Source organism: Phyllobates terribilis, unplaced genomic scaffold (assembly GCF_046119375.1).
Source record: "Phyllobates terribilis strain yellow unplaced genomic scaffold, ASM4611937v1 Scaffold_7__3_contigs__length_470593459, whole genome shotgun sequence".
NCBI classification, from domain to species: Eukaryota; Metazoa; Chordata; class Amphibia; order Anura; family Dendrobatidae; genus Phyllobates; species Phyllobates terribilis.
In genome coordinates this window covers 438,623,325-438,638,503 of record NW_027362767.1, presented here as the reverse complement: position 1 = coordinate 438,638,503, position 15,179 = coordinate 438,623,325, and the positions used below count along the sequence as shown (strand labels likewise).

Sequence of the window (15,179 nt, the reverse complement as noted above, 5' to 3'; positions counted from 1 at the left end):
TATCCAATAGCATCCACTAGGGCGGCGCCGTACAACAGAAACATCTCTGATATAATATACAAGAGCCATGTCCAGGCTGTTAAGGGTCTCCGCTCCCTTCGTGTCGTCACACACACACACACACACACTTTACATCTTCACAACAAAAATCCAATAATCCAGAGTCCTCTGTGCCGTATTATCGGACATCTGAGCCATCAGATCTGCAAAAATATACTCCATATAGAAATACACAGGTCTTCAGGATGCTCGAAATTAACATCTGTTCTGGAGCTCTATAAGGGGAGGAGACCCCAGAATCTGGGCTGCAGCCCCGGACGCCGGGCCGTCATCACCCCCAGGTGATCTGCGACAGGACGGGTCTTGTCATGTTGAAGTCTACAAGGTTTTTATATGGATATTGCATTTCTAAGATTTTTTTCCATTTCCAATTTGAGCAAATTGCTTACATAGTAATTCAATAGCAATGTCACAATTAACAAAGCTCCTGCAGTCTGTGGGATAGATATTATGTATTATTATAGCGCCATCTATTCCATGGCGCTTTACAAGTGAAAAGGGGTATACATAATAAAAGACAGATAAAAGGACATCTGAATTCAGGAGAAATCTGCTCCCCTCCCCCTGCAGACTACAGGCAGCTGTATATTAATCTGCTCCCCTCCCCCTGCAGACTACAGGCAGCTGTATATTAATCTGCTCCCCTCCCCCTGCAGACTACAGGCAGCTGTATATTAATCTGCTCCCCTCCCCCTGCAGACTACAGGCAGCTGTATATTAATCTGATCCCTCCCCCCCTGCAGACTACAGGCTGCTGTATATTAATCTGCTCCCCGCCTGCAGACTACAGGCTGCTGTATATTAATCTGCTCCCCGCCTGCAGACTACAGGCTGCTGTATATTAATCTGCTCCCCTCCCCCTGCAGACTACAGGCTGCTGTATATTAATCTGATCCCTCCCCCCCTGCAGACTACAGGCTGCTGTATATTAATCTGCTCCCCTCCCCCTGCAGACTGCAGGCTGCTGTATATTAATCTGCTCCCCGCCTGCAGACTACAGGCAGCTGTATATTAATCTGCTCCCCTCCCCCTGCAGACTGCAGGCTGCTGTATATTAATCTGCTCCCCGCCTGCAGACTACAGGCTGCTGTATATTAATCTGATCCCTCCCCCCCTGCAGACTACAGGCTGCTGTATATTAATCTGCTCCCCGCCTGCAGACTACAGGCTGCTGTATATTAATCTGCTCCCCTCCCCCTGCAGACTGCAGGCTGCTGTATATTAATCTGCTCCCCGCCTGCAGACTACAGGCTGCTGTATATTAATCTGATCCCTCCCCCCCTGCAGACTACAGGCTGCTGTATATTAATCTGATCCCTCCCCCCCTGCAGACTACAGGCAGCTGTATATTAATCTGATCCCCCCCCCCTGCAGACTACAGGCTGCTGTATATTAATCTGCTCCCCTCCCCCTGCAGACTACAGGCTGCTGTATATTAATCTGCTCCCTCCCCCCTGCAGACTACAGGCAGCTGTATATTAATCTGCTCCCTCCCCCCCTGCAGACTACAGGCAGCTGTATATTAATCTGCTCCCCTCCCCCTGCAGACTACAGGCTGCTGTATATTAATCTGCTCCCCTCCCCCTGCAGACTACAGGCTGCTGTATATTAATCTGCTCCCCTCCCCCTGCAGGCTGCTGTATATTAATCTGCTCCCCTCCCCCTGCAGACTACAGGCTGCTGTATATTAATCTGCCCCCTCCCCCCCCCCCCCCCTGCAGACTACAGGCTGCTGTATATTAATCTGCTCCCCTCCCCCTGCAGGCTGCTATATATTAATCTGCTCCCCTCCCCCTGCAGACTGCAGGCTGCTGTATATTAATCTGCTCCCCTCCCCCTGCAGACTACAGGCTGCTGTATATTAACCTGCTCCCCTACCCCTGCAGACTACAGGCTGCTGTATATTAACCTGCTCCCCCCTGCAGACTACAGGCTGCTGTAAATTAACCCGCTCCCCCCTGCAGACTACAGGCTGCTGTAAATTAACCTGCTCCCCTCCCCCTGCAGACTACAGGCTGCTGTATATTAATCTGCTCCCCGCCTGCAGACTGCTGTATATTAATCTGCTCCCCGCCTACAGGCTGCTGTATATTAATCTGCTCCCCGCCTGCAGACTACAGGCTGCTGTATATTAATCTGCTCCCCGCCTGCAGACTACAGGCTGCTGTATATTAATCTGCTCCCCTCCCCCTGCAGACTACAGGCAGCTGTATATTAATCTGATCCCTCCCCCCCTGCAGACTACAGGCAGCTGTATATTAATCTGCTCCCCTCCCCCTGCAGACTACAGGCAGCTGTATATTAATCTGATCCCTCCCCCCCTGCAGACTACAGGCTGCTGTATATTAATCTGATCCCTCCCCCCCTGCAGACTACAGGCAGCTGTATATTAAACTGCTCCCTCCCCCCCTGCAGACTACAGGCTGCTGTATATTAATCTGCTCCCTCCCCCCCTGCAGACTACAGGCTGCTGTATATTAATCTGCTCCCTCCCCCCCTGCATACTACAGGCAGCTGTATATTAATCTGATCCCTCCCCCCCTGCAGACTACAGGCTGCTGTATATTAATCTGCTCCCCGCCTGCAGACTGCTGTATATTAATCTGCTCCCCGCCTGCAGACTACAGGCTGCTGTATATTAATCTGCTCCCCGCCTGCAGACTACAGGCTGCTGTATATTAATCTGCTCCCTGCCTGCAGACTACAGGCTGCTGTATATTAATCTGCTCCCCGCCTGCAGACTACAGGCTGCTGTACATTAATCTGCTCCCCTCCCCCTGCAGACTACAGGCTGCTGTATATTAAGCTGATCCCTCCCCCCCTGCAGACTACAGGCTGCTGTATATTAATCTGCTCCCCTCCCCCTGCAGACTGCAGGCTGCTGTATATTAATCTGCTCCCCGCCTGCAGACTACAGGCTGCTGTATATTAATCTGCTCCCCTCCTGCAGACTACAGGCTGCTGTATATTAATCTGATCCCTCCCCCCCTGCAGACTACAGGCTGCTGTATATTAATCTGATCCCTCCCCCCCTGCAGACTACAGGCAGCTGTATATTAATCTGATCCCTCCCCCCCTGCAGACTACAGGCTGCTGTATATTAATCTGCTCCCTCCCCCCCTGCAGACTACAGGCAGCTGTATATTAATCTGATCCCTCCCCCCCTGCAAACTACAGGCAGCTGTATATTAATCTGCTCCCCTCCCCCTGCAGACTACAGGCTGCTGTATATTAATCTGCTCCCCTCCCCCTGCAGAGTACAGGCTGCTGTATATTAATCTGCTCCCCGCCTGCAGACTGCTGTATATTAATCTGCTCCCCGCCTGCAGACTACAGGCTGCTGTATATTAATCTGCTCCCCTCCCCCTGCAGACTACAGGCTGCTGTATATTAATCTGCTCCCCTCCCCCTGCAGACTACAGGCTGCTGTATATTAATCTGATCCCTCCCCCCCTGCAGACTACAGGCTGCTGTATATTAATCTGCTCCCCTCCCCCTGCAGACTGCAGGCTGCTGTATATTAATCTGCTCCCCGCCTGCAGACTACAGGCTGCTGTATATTAATCTGCTCCCCGCCTGCAGACTACAGGCTGCTGTATATTAATCTGCTCCCTCCCCCCCTGCAGACTACAGGCTGCTGTATATTAATCTGCTCCCTCCCCCCCTGCAGACTACAGGCAGCTGTATATTAATCTGCTCCCTCCCCCCCTGCAGACTACAGGCAGCTGTATATTAATCTGCTCCCTCCCCCCCTGCAGACTACAGGCAGCTGTATATTAATCTGCTCCCCTCCCCCTGCAGACTACAGGCTGCTGTATATTAATCTGCTCCCCGCCTGCAGACTGCTGTATATTAATCTGCTCCCCGCCTGCAGACTACAGGCTGCTGTATATTAATCTGCTCCCCGCCTGCAGACTACAGGCTGCTGTATATTAATCTGCTCCCCGCCTGCAGACTACAGGCTGCTGTATATTAATCTGCTCCCCTCCCCCTGCAGACTACAGGCTGCTGTATATTAATCTGATCCCTCCCCCCCTGCAGACTACAGGCTGCTGTATATTAATCTGATCCCTCCCCCCCTGCAGACTACAGGCTGCTGTATATTAATCTGATCCCTCCCCCCCTGCAGACTACAGGCAGCTGTATATTAATCTGCTCCCTCCCCCCCTGCAGACTACAGGCAGCTGTATATTAATCTGCTCCCTCCCCCCTGCAGACTACAGGCAGCTGTATATTAATCTGCTCCCTCCCCCCCTGCAGACTACAGGCTGCTGTATATTAATCTGCTCCCCTCCCCCTGCAGACTACAGGCTGCTGTATATTAATCTGCTCCCTCCCCCCCTGCAGACTACAGGCAGCTGTATATTAATCTGATCCCTCCCCCCCTGCAGACTACAGGCAGCTGTATATTAATCTGCTCCCCTCCCCCTGCAGACTACAGGCTGCTGTATATTAATCTGCTCCCCTCCCCCTGCAGACTACAGGCTGCTGTATATTAATCTGCTCCCCGCCTGCAGACTGCTGTATATTAATCTGCTCCCCGCCTGCAGACTACAGGCTGCTGTATATTAATCTGCTCCCCTCCCCCTGCAGACTACAGGCTGCTGTATATTAATCTGCTCCCCTTCCCCTGCAGACTACAGGCTGCTGTATATTAATCTGATCCCTCCCCCCCTGCAGACTACAGGCTGCTGTATATTAATCTGCTCCCCTCCCCCTGCAGACTGCAGGCTGCTGTATATTAATCTGCTCCCCGCCTGCAGACTACAGGCTGCTGTATATTAATCTGCTCCCCGCCTGCAGACTACAGGCTGCTGTATATTAATCTGCTCCCTCCCCCCCTGCAGACTACAGGCTGCTGTATATTAATCTGCTCCCTCCCCCCCTGCAGACTACAGGCAGCTGTATATTAATCTGCTCCCTCCCCCCCTGCAGACTACAGGCAGCTGTATATTAATCTGCTCCCTCCCCCCCTGCAGACTACAGGCAGCTGTATATTAATCTGCTCCCCTCCCCCTGCAGACTACAGGCTGCTGTATATTAATCTGCTCCCCGCCTGCAGACTGCTGTATATTAATCTGCTCCCCGCCTGCAGACTACAGGCTGCTGTATATTAATCTGCTCCCCGCCTGCAGACTACAGGCTGCTGTATATTAATCTGCTCCCCGCCTGCAGACTACAGGCTGCTGTATATTAATCTGCTCCCCTCCCCCTGCAGACTACAGGCTGCTGTATATTAATCTGATCCCTCCCCCCCTGCAGACTACAGGCTGCTGTATATTAATCTGCTCCCCTCCCCCTGCAGACTGCAGGCTGCTGTATATTAATCTGCTCCCCGCCTGCAGACTACAGGCTGCTGTATATTAATCTGCTCCCCTCCTGCAGACTACAGGCTGCTGTATATTAATCTGATCCCTCCCCCCCTGCAGACTACAGGCTGCTGTATATTAATCTGATCCCTCCCCCCCTGCAGACTACAGGCAGCTGTATATTAATCTGATCCCTCCCCCCCTGCAGACTACAGGCTGCTGTATATTAATCTGCTCCCTCCCCCCCTGCAGACTACAGGCAGCTGTATATTAATCTGCTCCCTCCCCCCTGCAGACTACAGGCTGCTGTATATTAATCTGCTCCCCTCCCCCTGCAGACTACAGGCTGCTGTATATTAATCTGCTCCCTCCCCCCTGCAGACTACAGGCAGCTGTATATTAATCTGATCCCTCCCCCCCTGCAGACTACAGGCAGCTGTATATTAATCTGCTCCCCTCCCCCTGCAGACTACAGGCTGCTGTATATTAATCTGCTCCCCTCCCCCTGCAGACTACAGGCTGCTGTATATTAATCTGCTCCCCGCCTGCAGACTGCTGTATATTAATCTGCTCCCCGCCTGCAGACTACAGGCTGCTGTATATTAATCTGCTCCCCTCCCCCTGCAGACTACAGGCTGCTGTATATTAATCTGCTCCCCTCCCCCTGCAGACTACAGGCTGCTGTATATTAATCTGATCCCTCCCCCCCTGCAGACTACAGGCTGCTGTATATTAATCTGCTCCCCTCCCCCTGCAGACTGCAGGCTGCTGTATATTAATCTGCTCCCCGCCTGCAGACTACAGGCTGCTGTATATTAATCTGCTCCCCGCCTGCAGACTACAGGCTGCTGTATATTAATCTGCTCCCTCCCCCCCTGCAGACTACAGGCTGCTGTATATTAATCTGCTCCCTCCCCCCCTGCAGACTACAGGCAGCTGTATATTAATCTGCTCCCTCCCCCCCTGCAGACTACAGGCAGCTGTATATTAATCTGCTCCCTCCCCCCCTGCAGACTACAGGCAGCTGTATATTAATCTGCTCCCCTCCCCCTGCAGACTACAGGCTGCTGTATATTAATCTGCTCCCCTCCCCCTGCAGGCTGCTGTATATTAATCTGCTCCCCTCCCCCTGCAGACTACAGGCTGCTGTATATTAATCTGCCCCCTCCCCCCCCCCCCTCTGCAGACTACAGGCTGCTGTATATTAATCTGCTCCCCTCCCCCTGCAGGCTGCTATATATTAATCTGCTCCCCTCCCCCTGCAGACTGCAGGCTGCTGTATATTAATCTGCTCCCCTCCCCCTGCAGACTACAGGCTGCTGTATATTAACCTGCTCCCCTACCCCTGCAGACTACAGGCTGCTGTATATTAACCTGTTCCCCCCTGCAGACTACAGGCTGCTGTAAATTAACCCGCTCCCCCCTGCAGACTACAGGCTGCTGTAAATTAACCTGCTCCCCTCCCCCTGCAGACTACAGGCTGCTGTATATTAATCTGCTCCCCTCCCCCTGCAGACTACAGGCTGCTGTATATTAATCTGCTCCCCTCCCCCTGCAGGCTGCTGTATATTAATCTGCTCCCCTCCCCCTGCAGACTACAGGCTGCTGTATATTAATCTGCCCCCTCCCCCCCCCCCTGCAGACTACAGGCGGCTGTATATTAATCTGCTCCCCTCCCCCTGCAGACTACAGGCTGCTGTATATTAATCTGCTCCCCTCCCCCTGCAGACTACAGGCTGCTGTATATTAATCTGCTCCCCTCCCCCTGCAGGCTGCTGTATATTAATCTGCTCCCCTCCCCCTGCAGACTGCAGGCTGCTGTATATTAATCTGCTCCCCTCCCCCTGCAGACTACAGGCTGCTGTATATTAACCTGCTCCCCTACCCCTGCAGACTACAGGCTGCTGTATATTAATCTGCTCCCCTCCCCCTGCAGACTACAGGCTGCTGTATATTAACCTGCTCCCCTACCCCTGCAGACTACAGGCTGCTGTATATTAACCTGCTCCCCCCTGCAGACTACAGGCTGCTGTAAATTAACCCGCTCCCCCCTGCAGACTACAGGCTGCTGTAAATTAACCTGCTCCTCCTCCCCCTGCAGACTACAGGCTGCTGTATATTAACCTGCTCCCCCTCCCCCTGCAGACTACAGGCTGCTGTATATTAATCTGACCCTCCTCCCCCTGCAGACTACAGGCTGCTGTATATTAATCTGCTCCCCTCCCCCTGCAGACTACAGGCTGCTGTATATTAATCTGCTCCCCTCCCCCTGCAGGCTGCTGTATATTAATCTGCTCCCCTCCCCCTGCAGACTACAGGCTGCTGTATATTAATCTGCTCCCCGCCTGCAGACTACAGGCTACTGTGTATTAATCTGCCCCCCCCCCCCCTGCAGACTACAGGCTGCTGTATATTAATCTGCTCCCCTCCCCCTGCAGGCTGCTGTATATTAATCTGCTCCCCTCCCCCTGCAGACTACAGGCTGCTGTATATTAATCTGCTCCCCGCCTGCAGACTACTGTGTATTAATCTGCCCCCCCCCCTGCAGACTACAGGCTGCTGTAAATTAATCTGCTCCCCTTCCCCTGCAGACTACAGGCTGCTGTAAATTAATCTGTTCCCCTTCCCCTGCAGACTACAGGCTGCTGTAAATTAATCTGCCCCCTCCCCCCCTGCAGACTACAGGCTGCTGTAAATTAATCTGCCCCCTCCCCCCCTGCAGACTACAGGCTGCTGTAAATTAATCTGCCCCCTCCCCCCCTGCAGACTACAGGCTGCTGTAAATTAATCTGCTTCCCTCCTGCAGACTACAGGCTGCTGTATATTAATCTGCTCCCCGCCTGCAGACTACAGGCTGCTGTATATTAACCTGCTCCCCTCCCCCTGCAGACTACAGGCTGCTGTATATTAATCTGCTCCCCTCCCCCTGTAGACTACAGGCTGCTGTATATTAATCTGCTCCCCTCCCCCTGCAGAGTACAGGCTGCTGTATATTAATCTGCTCCCCTCCCCCTGCAGACTACAGGCTGCTGTATATTAATCTGCTCCCCTCCCCCTCCAGACTACAGGCTGCTGTAAATTAATCTGACCCCCCTCCCCCTGCAGACTACTGTATATTAATCTGCTCCCCTCCCCCTGCAGACTACAGGCTGCTGTATATTAATCTGCTCCCCTCCCCCTGCAGACTACAGGCTGCTGTATATTAATCTGCTCCCCTCCCCGTGCAGACTACAGGCTGCTGTATATTAATCTGCTCCCCTCCCCCTGCAGACTACTGTAAATTATTATGTAGTCCGTGAGTGAGGGCACGTTCACTGCAAATTTGGAGAGAGCAGCAAGGAAATCCACTGCAAATCTTGCAGATTTTCATACAGATTTCCCTGAGAAAATTGAATAATTTGCATGAAAAATACATTTCTGCAGGTTGTGGATACAGTCTGAGTGAATATTCAATCCAAAAACCCTAAAAAGGAAAATCTGCAGCAATTCTAGTACGTGCTGTGACGGAGTCTAGACTTACTTTGTGGAGAGCTCTGACCTCTTGAAAGTGAATAAAGAAAATCCAGTTAGGAGATACCGACACACGTGTGAAAGTCTACAAATTTTTTCCTTCTGGTCTACATTTACATTCTGCCTCCAGTCACAGCCAAAGCAGTTTTGTTGACTTCCTGTCACCAGAGAATGGCTGTGTCCAAGGACAAAGTCATTTTTGGGCTGAGGCTATACCGTAACAAACACAATGATGGTGCTAAATCGCTGCGGCGTCCTGCGAGTGACGGGCTTGCTGTGTGACACAGGGGTTTTTGCACATTGCAGTCACTTGCTGGCAGCGGCGACATCACATTCACAATCAAATATTTTGAGGGCCAAGATCTGTGACCCCCCCCAATCATCCTGAGAACGGTGATCTGCAGATTCCCATCTGCATACAGTGGAGGTTGACCATGCGCAGCCTCTCCACTCATTGTCTATGGGGCCACCGGAGACAGACAAGTACAGCTCCGCTATCTATGGCAGTCCTATGGAGAGTTAATGGTGCCAAGGTGCTCATGCTCCACCAATGGAGGTCCCAGCGAACGGACCCTGGTGATCAGTAAGTTATCACCTATCCTGTGGATAGGATAGCATACACTTGGTACATTACTCCATTACTGAACAAACCCAGATTAAAAAAACAAAACAAAAAAAACACCATACTCCCCTCCATGACCGGTGCCCTTCCAGCGATGGTGTCTCCTGGAGATTATGTGACATTGTCATGTCCCGTGAGCGCTACAGCTATCATAGTTCTGACTGATGCTGACTGGCTGCAGCGCTCATATGACATTATGTCACATGACCTCTGTAGGGCGCTGACATCACTGGAGCGGCGCCGGTTCGGGGCGTGTGTTTTTGTTTTATCAGGAGGACTTCAGCATTTAAGAAAGTTTTCTACTGGGAAGCCCAATCTCTAACTATATACGTAGGTTCAGACTGTTCTCAATCTGGTTACAGTGAAGTCAGCGGTCGGGTGTCCAGCAATCATTTCTCTCCCTCTCACACTGGTGCGGACACTCGCCCAGCAAATGGGGGTCAGAAAGCGCATTATGTATGTCAGCCGCTTCCGAGAGGAGAAATAATGTGGAAACAAAACCAATGTGCGGTGATGAGTGGCAGTGGGTGGATACAAGCTCATACATATTCACAGTCTATGATTTCACGGTGAGATGGTTTGATGGCCGCGTGTGAAGTGTACTGACCTATTTCCACATCATCATCTGCCTCCGCTTTGAATATGTAAACTTTAATCACCTCTGAACCAAACCCATCTTCTTTAGACGCCGCGTCCCCGTGGGAAACCTCTGTGCTGATTTTCAGAGGAGCGCCGCCGATGCGATCTAACTTGTCCCCGACGTCATCTACTGCAGGAAGAAGAAAATGTATTTACATCACGTTAATTACCTGCGAAGAGACGATGTGCAGAGAGAGGAGCAGTCCGAGAACAAGTCACAGGACATCATCATCATCATCATACCTGGTGAGGCCTGAATCTGGGCATCTACCCCCAGGGCTGCCCTGGATATTGCGGTGGTCTCGGCTTCTCAGCAGTAATAGTGCAGAGACCACCATAGACCGCACCAGGAAGATGATCACAACAGGTAAGCTCTTTCTGGCGGGACCATCCACACTGCTTAGGGGGCCAACCAAGAAACTGCAGTCTTATACCAGACATGAACCTTCAAACAATTCTACACAAGTTATAGCCTGTTCATTCTGCCGGCCTCACAGCTGAAATCCCCCAGCATTCCCTGTGTGGGCTTGTTCTGATGAAGTGTCAAACTCATGAGCAGTTGTCTGTAATACAGCGGCTTCTGAAAGTATTCACATCACCCTCTTGACATTTTTTCGTGTTTTGCTGCCGCACAACCTGGAATTTCACTGTTTTTTTGAGGGTTTGCATCAGTTTATGTAAAGAACATGTCTACAACTGTGAACATTTGGCTTTCTTGTTGTTGTGAAGAAAAAGACAAAATAGGACAAAATAACTGAAAACGTCAGTGTGAATAACTATTCACCCCCCTAAAGTCAGTACTTTGTAGAGCCTCCTTTTCCAGCAATTACAGCTGTAAGTTGCTATAAATAAGTCTCTATGAACTTTCCACATCTCGCTCCAGCTCCTTCACATTAGATGGTTTCCTCTGGTGAGCAGCGATCTTCACGTCTGACCACAGATTCTCCATTGGATTAAGGTCTGGGCTTTGAGACTCGGCTGTTCCAGAACATTTACACGTTTTCTCTTAAACCACTCGAGTTTGCTTTGGGTCATTGTCTTGTTGGAAGGTGAATCTCCATCCCAGTCTCAAATTACTGACAGACTGACACAGGGTTTGCTCAAGAATGGAGTTCTTGGGGTGATGAGCTGTGTTGGTTTGACGCCAGACACAGCGTTTACCTTGGTGGCCAAAAAGTTCAATTTTGGTCTCCTCTGACCACATCACCTTCCTCCAGACATTTGAGGAGTCTACCATGTGTCTTTTGACAAATTCAAAATGAGCCTTACAATTTTTGCGTGTAAGTAAAGGTTTTTTTCTGCCCACTCTTCCATAAAGGCCACCTCTATGGAGTGTACGGCTTATTGTGGTCATATGGACAGATACTCCAGTCTTTCAGGGTCATCTTTGGTCTCTGTGCGGCCTCTCTGATTAATGCCCTCCTTGCCCGGGCTGAGAGTTTTGGTGGGCGGCCCTCTCTTGGCAGGTTTGTTGTGGCACCATGTTCTTTCCATTTGATAATGGATTTGATGTTGCTCCGGGGATCATCAGAGATTGGGAGATTTTGTTATAACCCAACCCTGACTTGTACTTCTCAACATCTTTGTTCCGGACTTGTTTGGAGATCTCCTTGGTCTTCATGGTGGTGGTTGGAGATCTCCTTGGCCTTCATGGTGGCGGTTGGAGATCTCCTTGGCCTTCATGGTGGCGGTTGGAGATCTCCTTGGCCTTCATGGTGGCGGTTGGAGATCTCCTTGGCCTTCATGCTGGCGGTTGGAGATCTCCTTGGCCTTCATGCTGGCGGTTGGAGATCTCCTTGGCCTTCATGCTGGCGGTTGGAGATCTCCTTGGCCTTCATGCTGGCGGTTGGAGATCTCCTTGGCCTTCATGCTGGCGGTTGGAGATCTCCTTGGCCTTCATGCTGGCGGTTGGAGATCTCCTTGGCCTTCATGCTGGTGGTTGGAGATCTCCTTGGCCTTCATGCTGGTGGTTGGAGATCTCCTTGGCCTTCATGCTGGTGGTGTTTGGAGATCTCCTTGGTCTTCGGTTAGTGGTGCCTCTTGCTAATGGTGTTGCAGCCTCTGTGGCCTTTCAGGATAGGTAAAGTTTATATAGTGACAGACATGTGACGCTTAGATTGCAGACAGTGGGATGTCCTGTCACTAAGCATGTAAATTATGAAGGTAATTGCTTGCACCAGAAATGTTTGGGAGCTTCATAGCTAAAGGGGTGAATACATATGTACATGGCAATTTTTAGTTATTTGATCCCATACATTTAATTTATACCTATATTTTTCTCACTTCACCAACTTAGACTATTTAGTGCTGATGAATCACACACAAATCGAATTACAAAAATATTTAAACACAGGTTGTAATGTAACAAAATAGGTAAAAAGCCAAGGGGGTGAATACTTTCACAAGACACTATATTCACTGGGCTTCTACAATACATGAGGTCAGATAGTAATTGCTACATCAGATGACGGCACAGAGCCAGGGAAAAATGACCAGAAAAGGCTTCGTGCAGACTGAACACGCAGGGGAAGCAAGATGATTTCAGCTCTAAAGTTAGCAAAATACTCAGTACAGGATCAGTAATGTAATGTATGTACACAGTGACTGCACCAGCAGAATAGTGAGTGCAGCTCTGGAGTATAATACAGGATGTAACTCAGGATCAGTACAGGATCAGTAATGTAATGCATGTACACAGTGACTGCACCAGCAGAATAGTGAGTGCAGCTCTGGAGTATAATACAGGATGTAACTCAGGATCAGTAATGTAATGTATGTACACAGTGACGGCACCAGCAGAATAGTGAGTGCAGCTCTGGAGTATAATACAGGATGTAACTCAGGATCAGTAATGTAATGTATGTACAGAGTGACTGCACCAGCAGAATAGTGAGTGCAGCTCTGGAGTATAATACAGGATGTAACTCAGGATCAGTAATATAATGTATGTACACAGTGACTGCACCAGCAGAATAGTGAGTGCAGCTCTGGAGTATAATACAGGATGTAACTCAGGATCAGTAATGTAATGTATGTACACAGTGACTGCACCAGCAGAAGAGTGAGTGCAGCTCTGGAGTATAATACAGGATGTAACTCAGGATCAGTAATGTAATGTATGTACACAGTGACTGCACCAGCAGAATAGTGAGTGCAGCTCTGGAGTATAATACAGGATATAACTCAGGATCAGTAATGTAATGTATGTACACAGTGACTGCACCAGCAGAATAGTGAGTGCAGCTCTGGAGTATAATACAGGATGTAACTCAGGATCAGCAATGTAATGTATGTACACAGTGACTGCACCAGCAGAATAGTGAGTGCAGCTCTGGAGTATAATACAGGATGTAACTCAGGATCAGCAATGTAATGTATGTACACAGTGACTGCACCAGCAGAATAGTGAGTGCAGCTCTGGAGTATAATACAGGATGTAACTCAGGATCAGCAATGTAATGTATGTAAACAGTGACTGCACCAGCAGAATAGTGAGTGCAGCTCTGGAGTATAATACAGGATGTAACTCAGGATCAGCAATGTAATGTATGTACACAGTGACTGCACCAGCAGAATAGTGAGTGCAGCTCTGGAGTATAATACAGGATGTAACTCAGGATCAGTAATGTAATGTATGTACACAGTGACTGCACCAGCAGAATAGTGAGTGCAGCTCTGGAGTATAATACAGGATATAACTCAGGATCAGTAATGTAATGTATGTACACAGTGACTGCACCAGCAGAATAGTGAGTGCAGCTTTGGAGTATAATACAGGATGGAGCTCAGGATCAGTAATGTAATGTATGTACACAGTGACTGCACCAGCAGAATAGTGAGTGCAGCTCTGGAGTATAATACAGGATGTAACTCAGGATCAGCAATGTAATGTATGTACACAGTGACTGCACCAGCAGAATAGTGAGTGCAGCTCTGGGGTATAATACAGGATGTAACTCAGGATCAGCAATGTAATGTATGTACACAGTGACTGCACCAGCAGAATAGTGAGTGCAGCTCTGGAGTATAATACAGGATGTAACTCAGGATCAGTAATGTAATGTATGTACACAGTGACTGCACCAGCAGAATAGTGAGTGCAGCTCTGGAGTATAATACAGGATGTAACTCAGGATCAGTAATGTAATGTATGTACACAATGTCTGCACCAGCAGAATAGTGAGTGCAGCTCTGGAGTATAATACAGGATGTAACTCAGGATCAGAAATGTAATGTATGTACACAGTGACTGCACCAGCAGAATAGTGAGTGCAGCTCTGGAGTATAATACAGGGTCAGTACAAAACACAATATATAAAGATAAGCATTATGACATATTCAGAGACTCCCATATACTAGTTAGATGACCAATCTCCTCCCTGCAGCCACCACTAGTGGGCGCTCACTGCATACAGAATTACACCACCTAAAGAAGCAAATGATAAATATACAGATAAATGCAGGGAGATCCCAGTCATTGTGATTGCAGACTACGACTTTTATAAGCTTATCTCTACAGATGGTGGGAGCGGGGGATCTGGAGCTCTGTGCCAGAATCTCTGCATCAGTATATGTAACAGGTAACTTACGGAGCTCTATTGTATAGCAAACTACATGTGCAGGTACTTACACAACCAACGTACAATGTGATGGGAGAGTGACAAAAACTTTTCAGGCTCTTAGTTATGGGGTCTCATGAGGAATACAAGCTTAAGGAGCCCGACATGAAATCTGGGCTCTCTGAGTTTGAAACCTCAATCAAATACGCTGTAAAATAAAAATAAAAAAAAAACAAGGGCAGGGTTTAGAAAAGCATTTATGTATAAAATGATTAGCTATTACTACCCCTCCAAAGCAACATACATAGGTGAATTCTACATATAGAAACCCCAATAATCCAGCAGCACATTTCATACACCGGATAGTCCAGCACTTCACAGGTGTAAGGTGTCTTTTGGTGTTCGTGTCTTAGAGAACCTGAAGGATTATGTGACGGCACCAAGGAGCAGATAAGTACACGATTTGTGCAAGTATCCAGC

The 15,179-nt window shown here is 49.3% G+C and overlaps 2 protein-coding genes across 8 annotated transcripts in view; one reads left to right on the top strand and one right to left on the bottom strand.

Moving 5' to 3' along the window:
• The window catches only part of ZNF711 (zinc finger protein 711), a 48,569-nt gene that overhangs the window by 19,731 nt on the left and 13,659 nt on the right, over positions 1-15,179 (bottom strand). For both annotated transcript variants that reach the window (XM_073642160.1, XM_073642161.1), the window contains exon 4: positions 10,109-10,270. In XM_073642160.1, coding sequence (XP_073498261.1) covers positions 10,109-10,270 — 162 coding nt within the window. The remainder of the gene's footprint in view (positions 1-10,108; positions 10,271-15,179) is intronic.
• Positions 10,129-15,179, top strand: part of SATL1 (spermidine/spermine N1-acetyl transferase like 1) — a 70,897-nt gene continuing 65,846 nt past the window's right edge. For 3 of the 6 annotated variants that reach the window (XM_073642170.1, XM_073642167.1, XM_073642169.1), the window contains exon 1: positions 10,277-10,507. Coding sequence is in view for 2 of the 6 variants with exons in the window: in XM_073642171.1 (XP_073498272.1) it covers positions 10,240-10,386 (147 nt within the window). In the remaining 4 variants the exon portion in view is untranslated. Of the gene's footprint in view, positions 10,508-15,179 lie in introns of all 6 variants that reach the window. The other 3 variants (XM_073642171.1, XM_073642166.1, XM_073642168.1) reach the window with 3 other exon arrangements.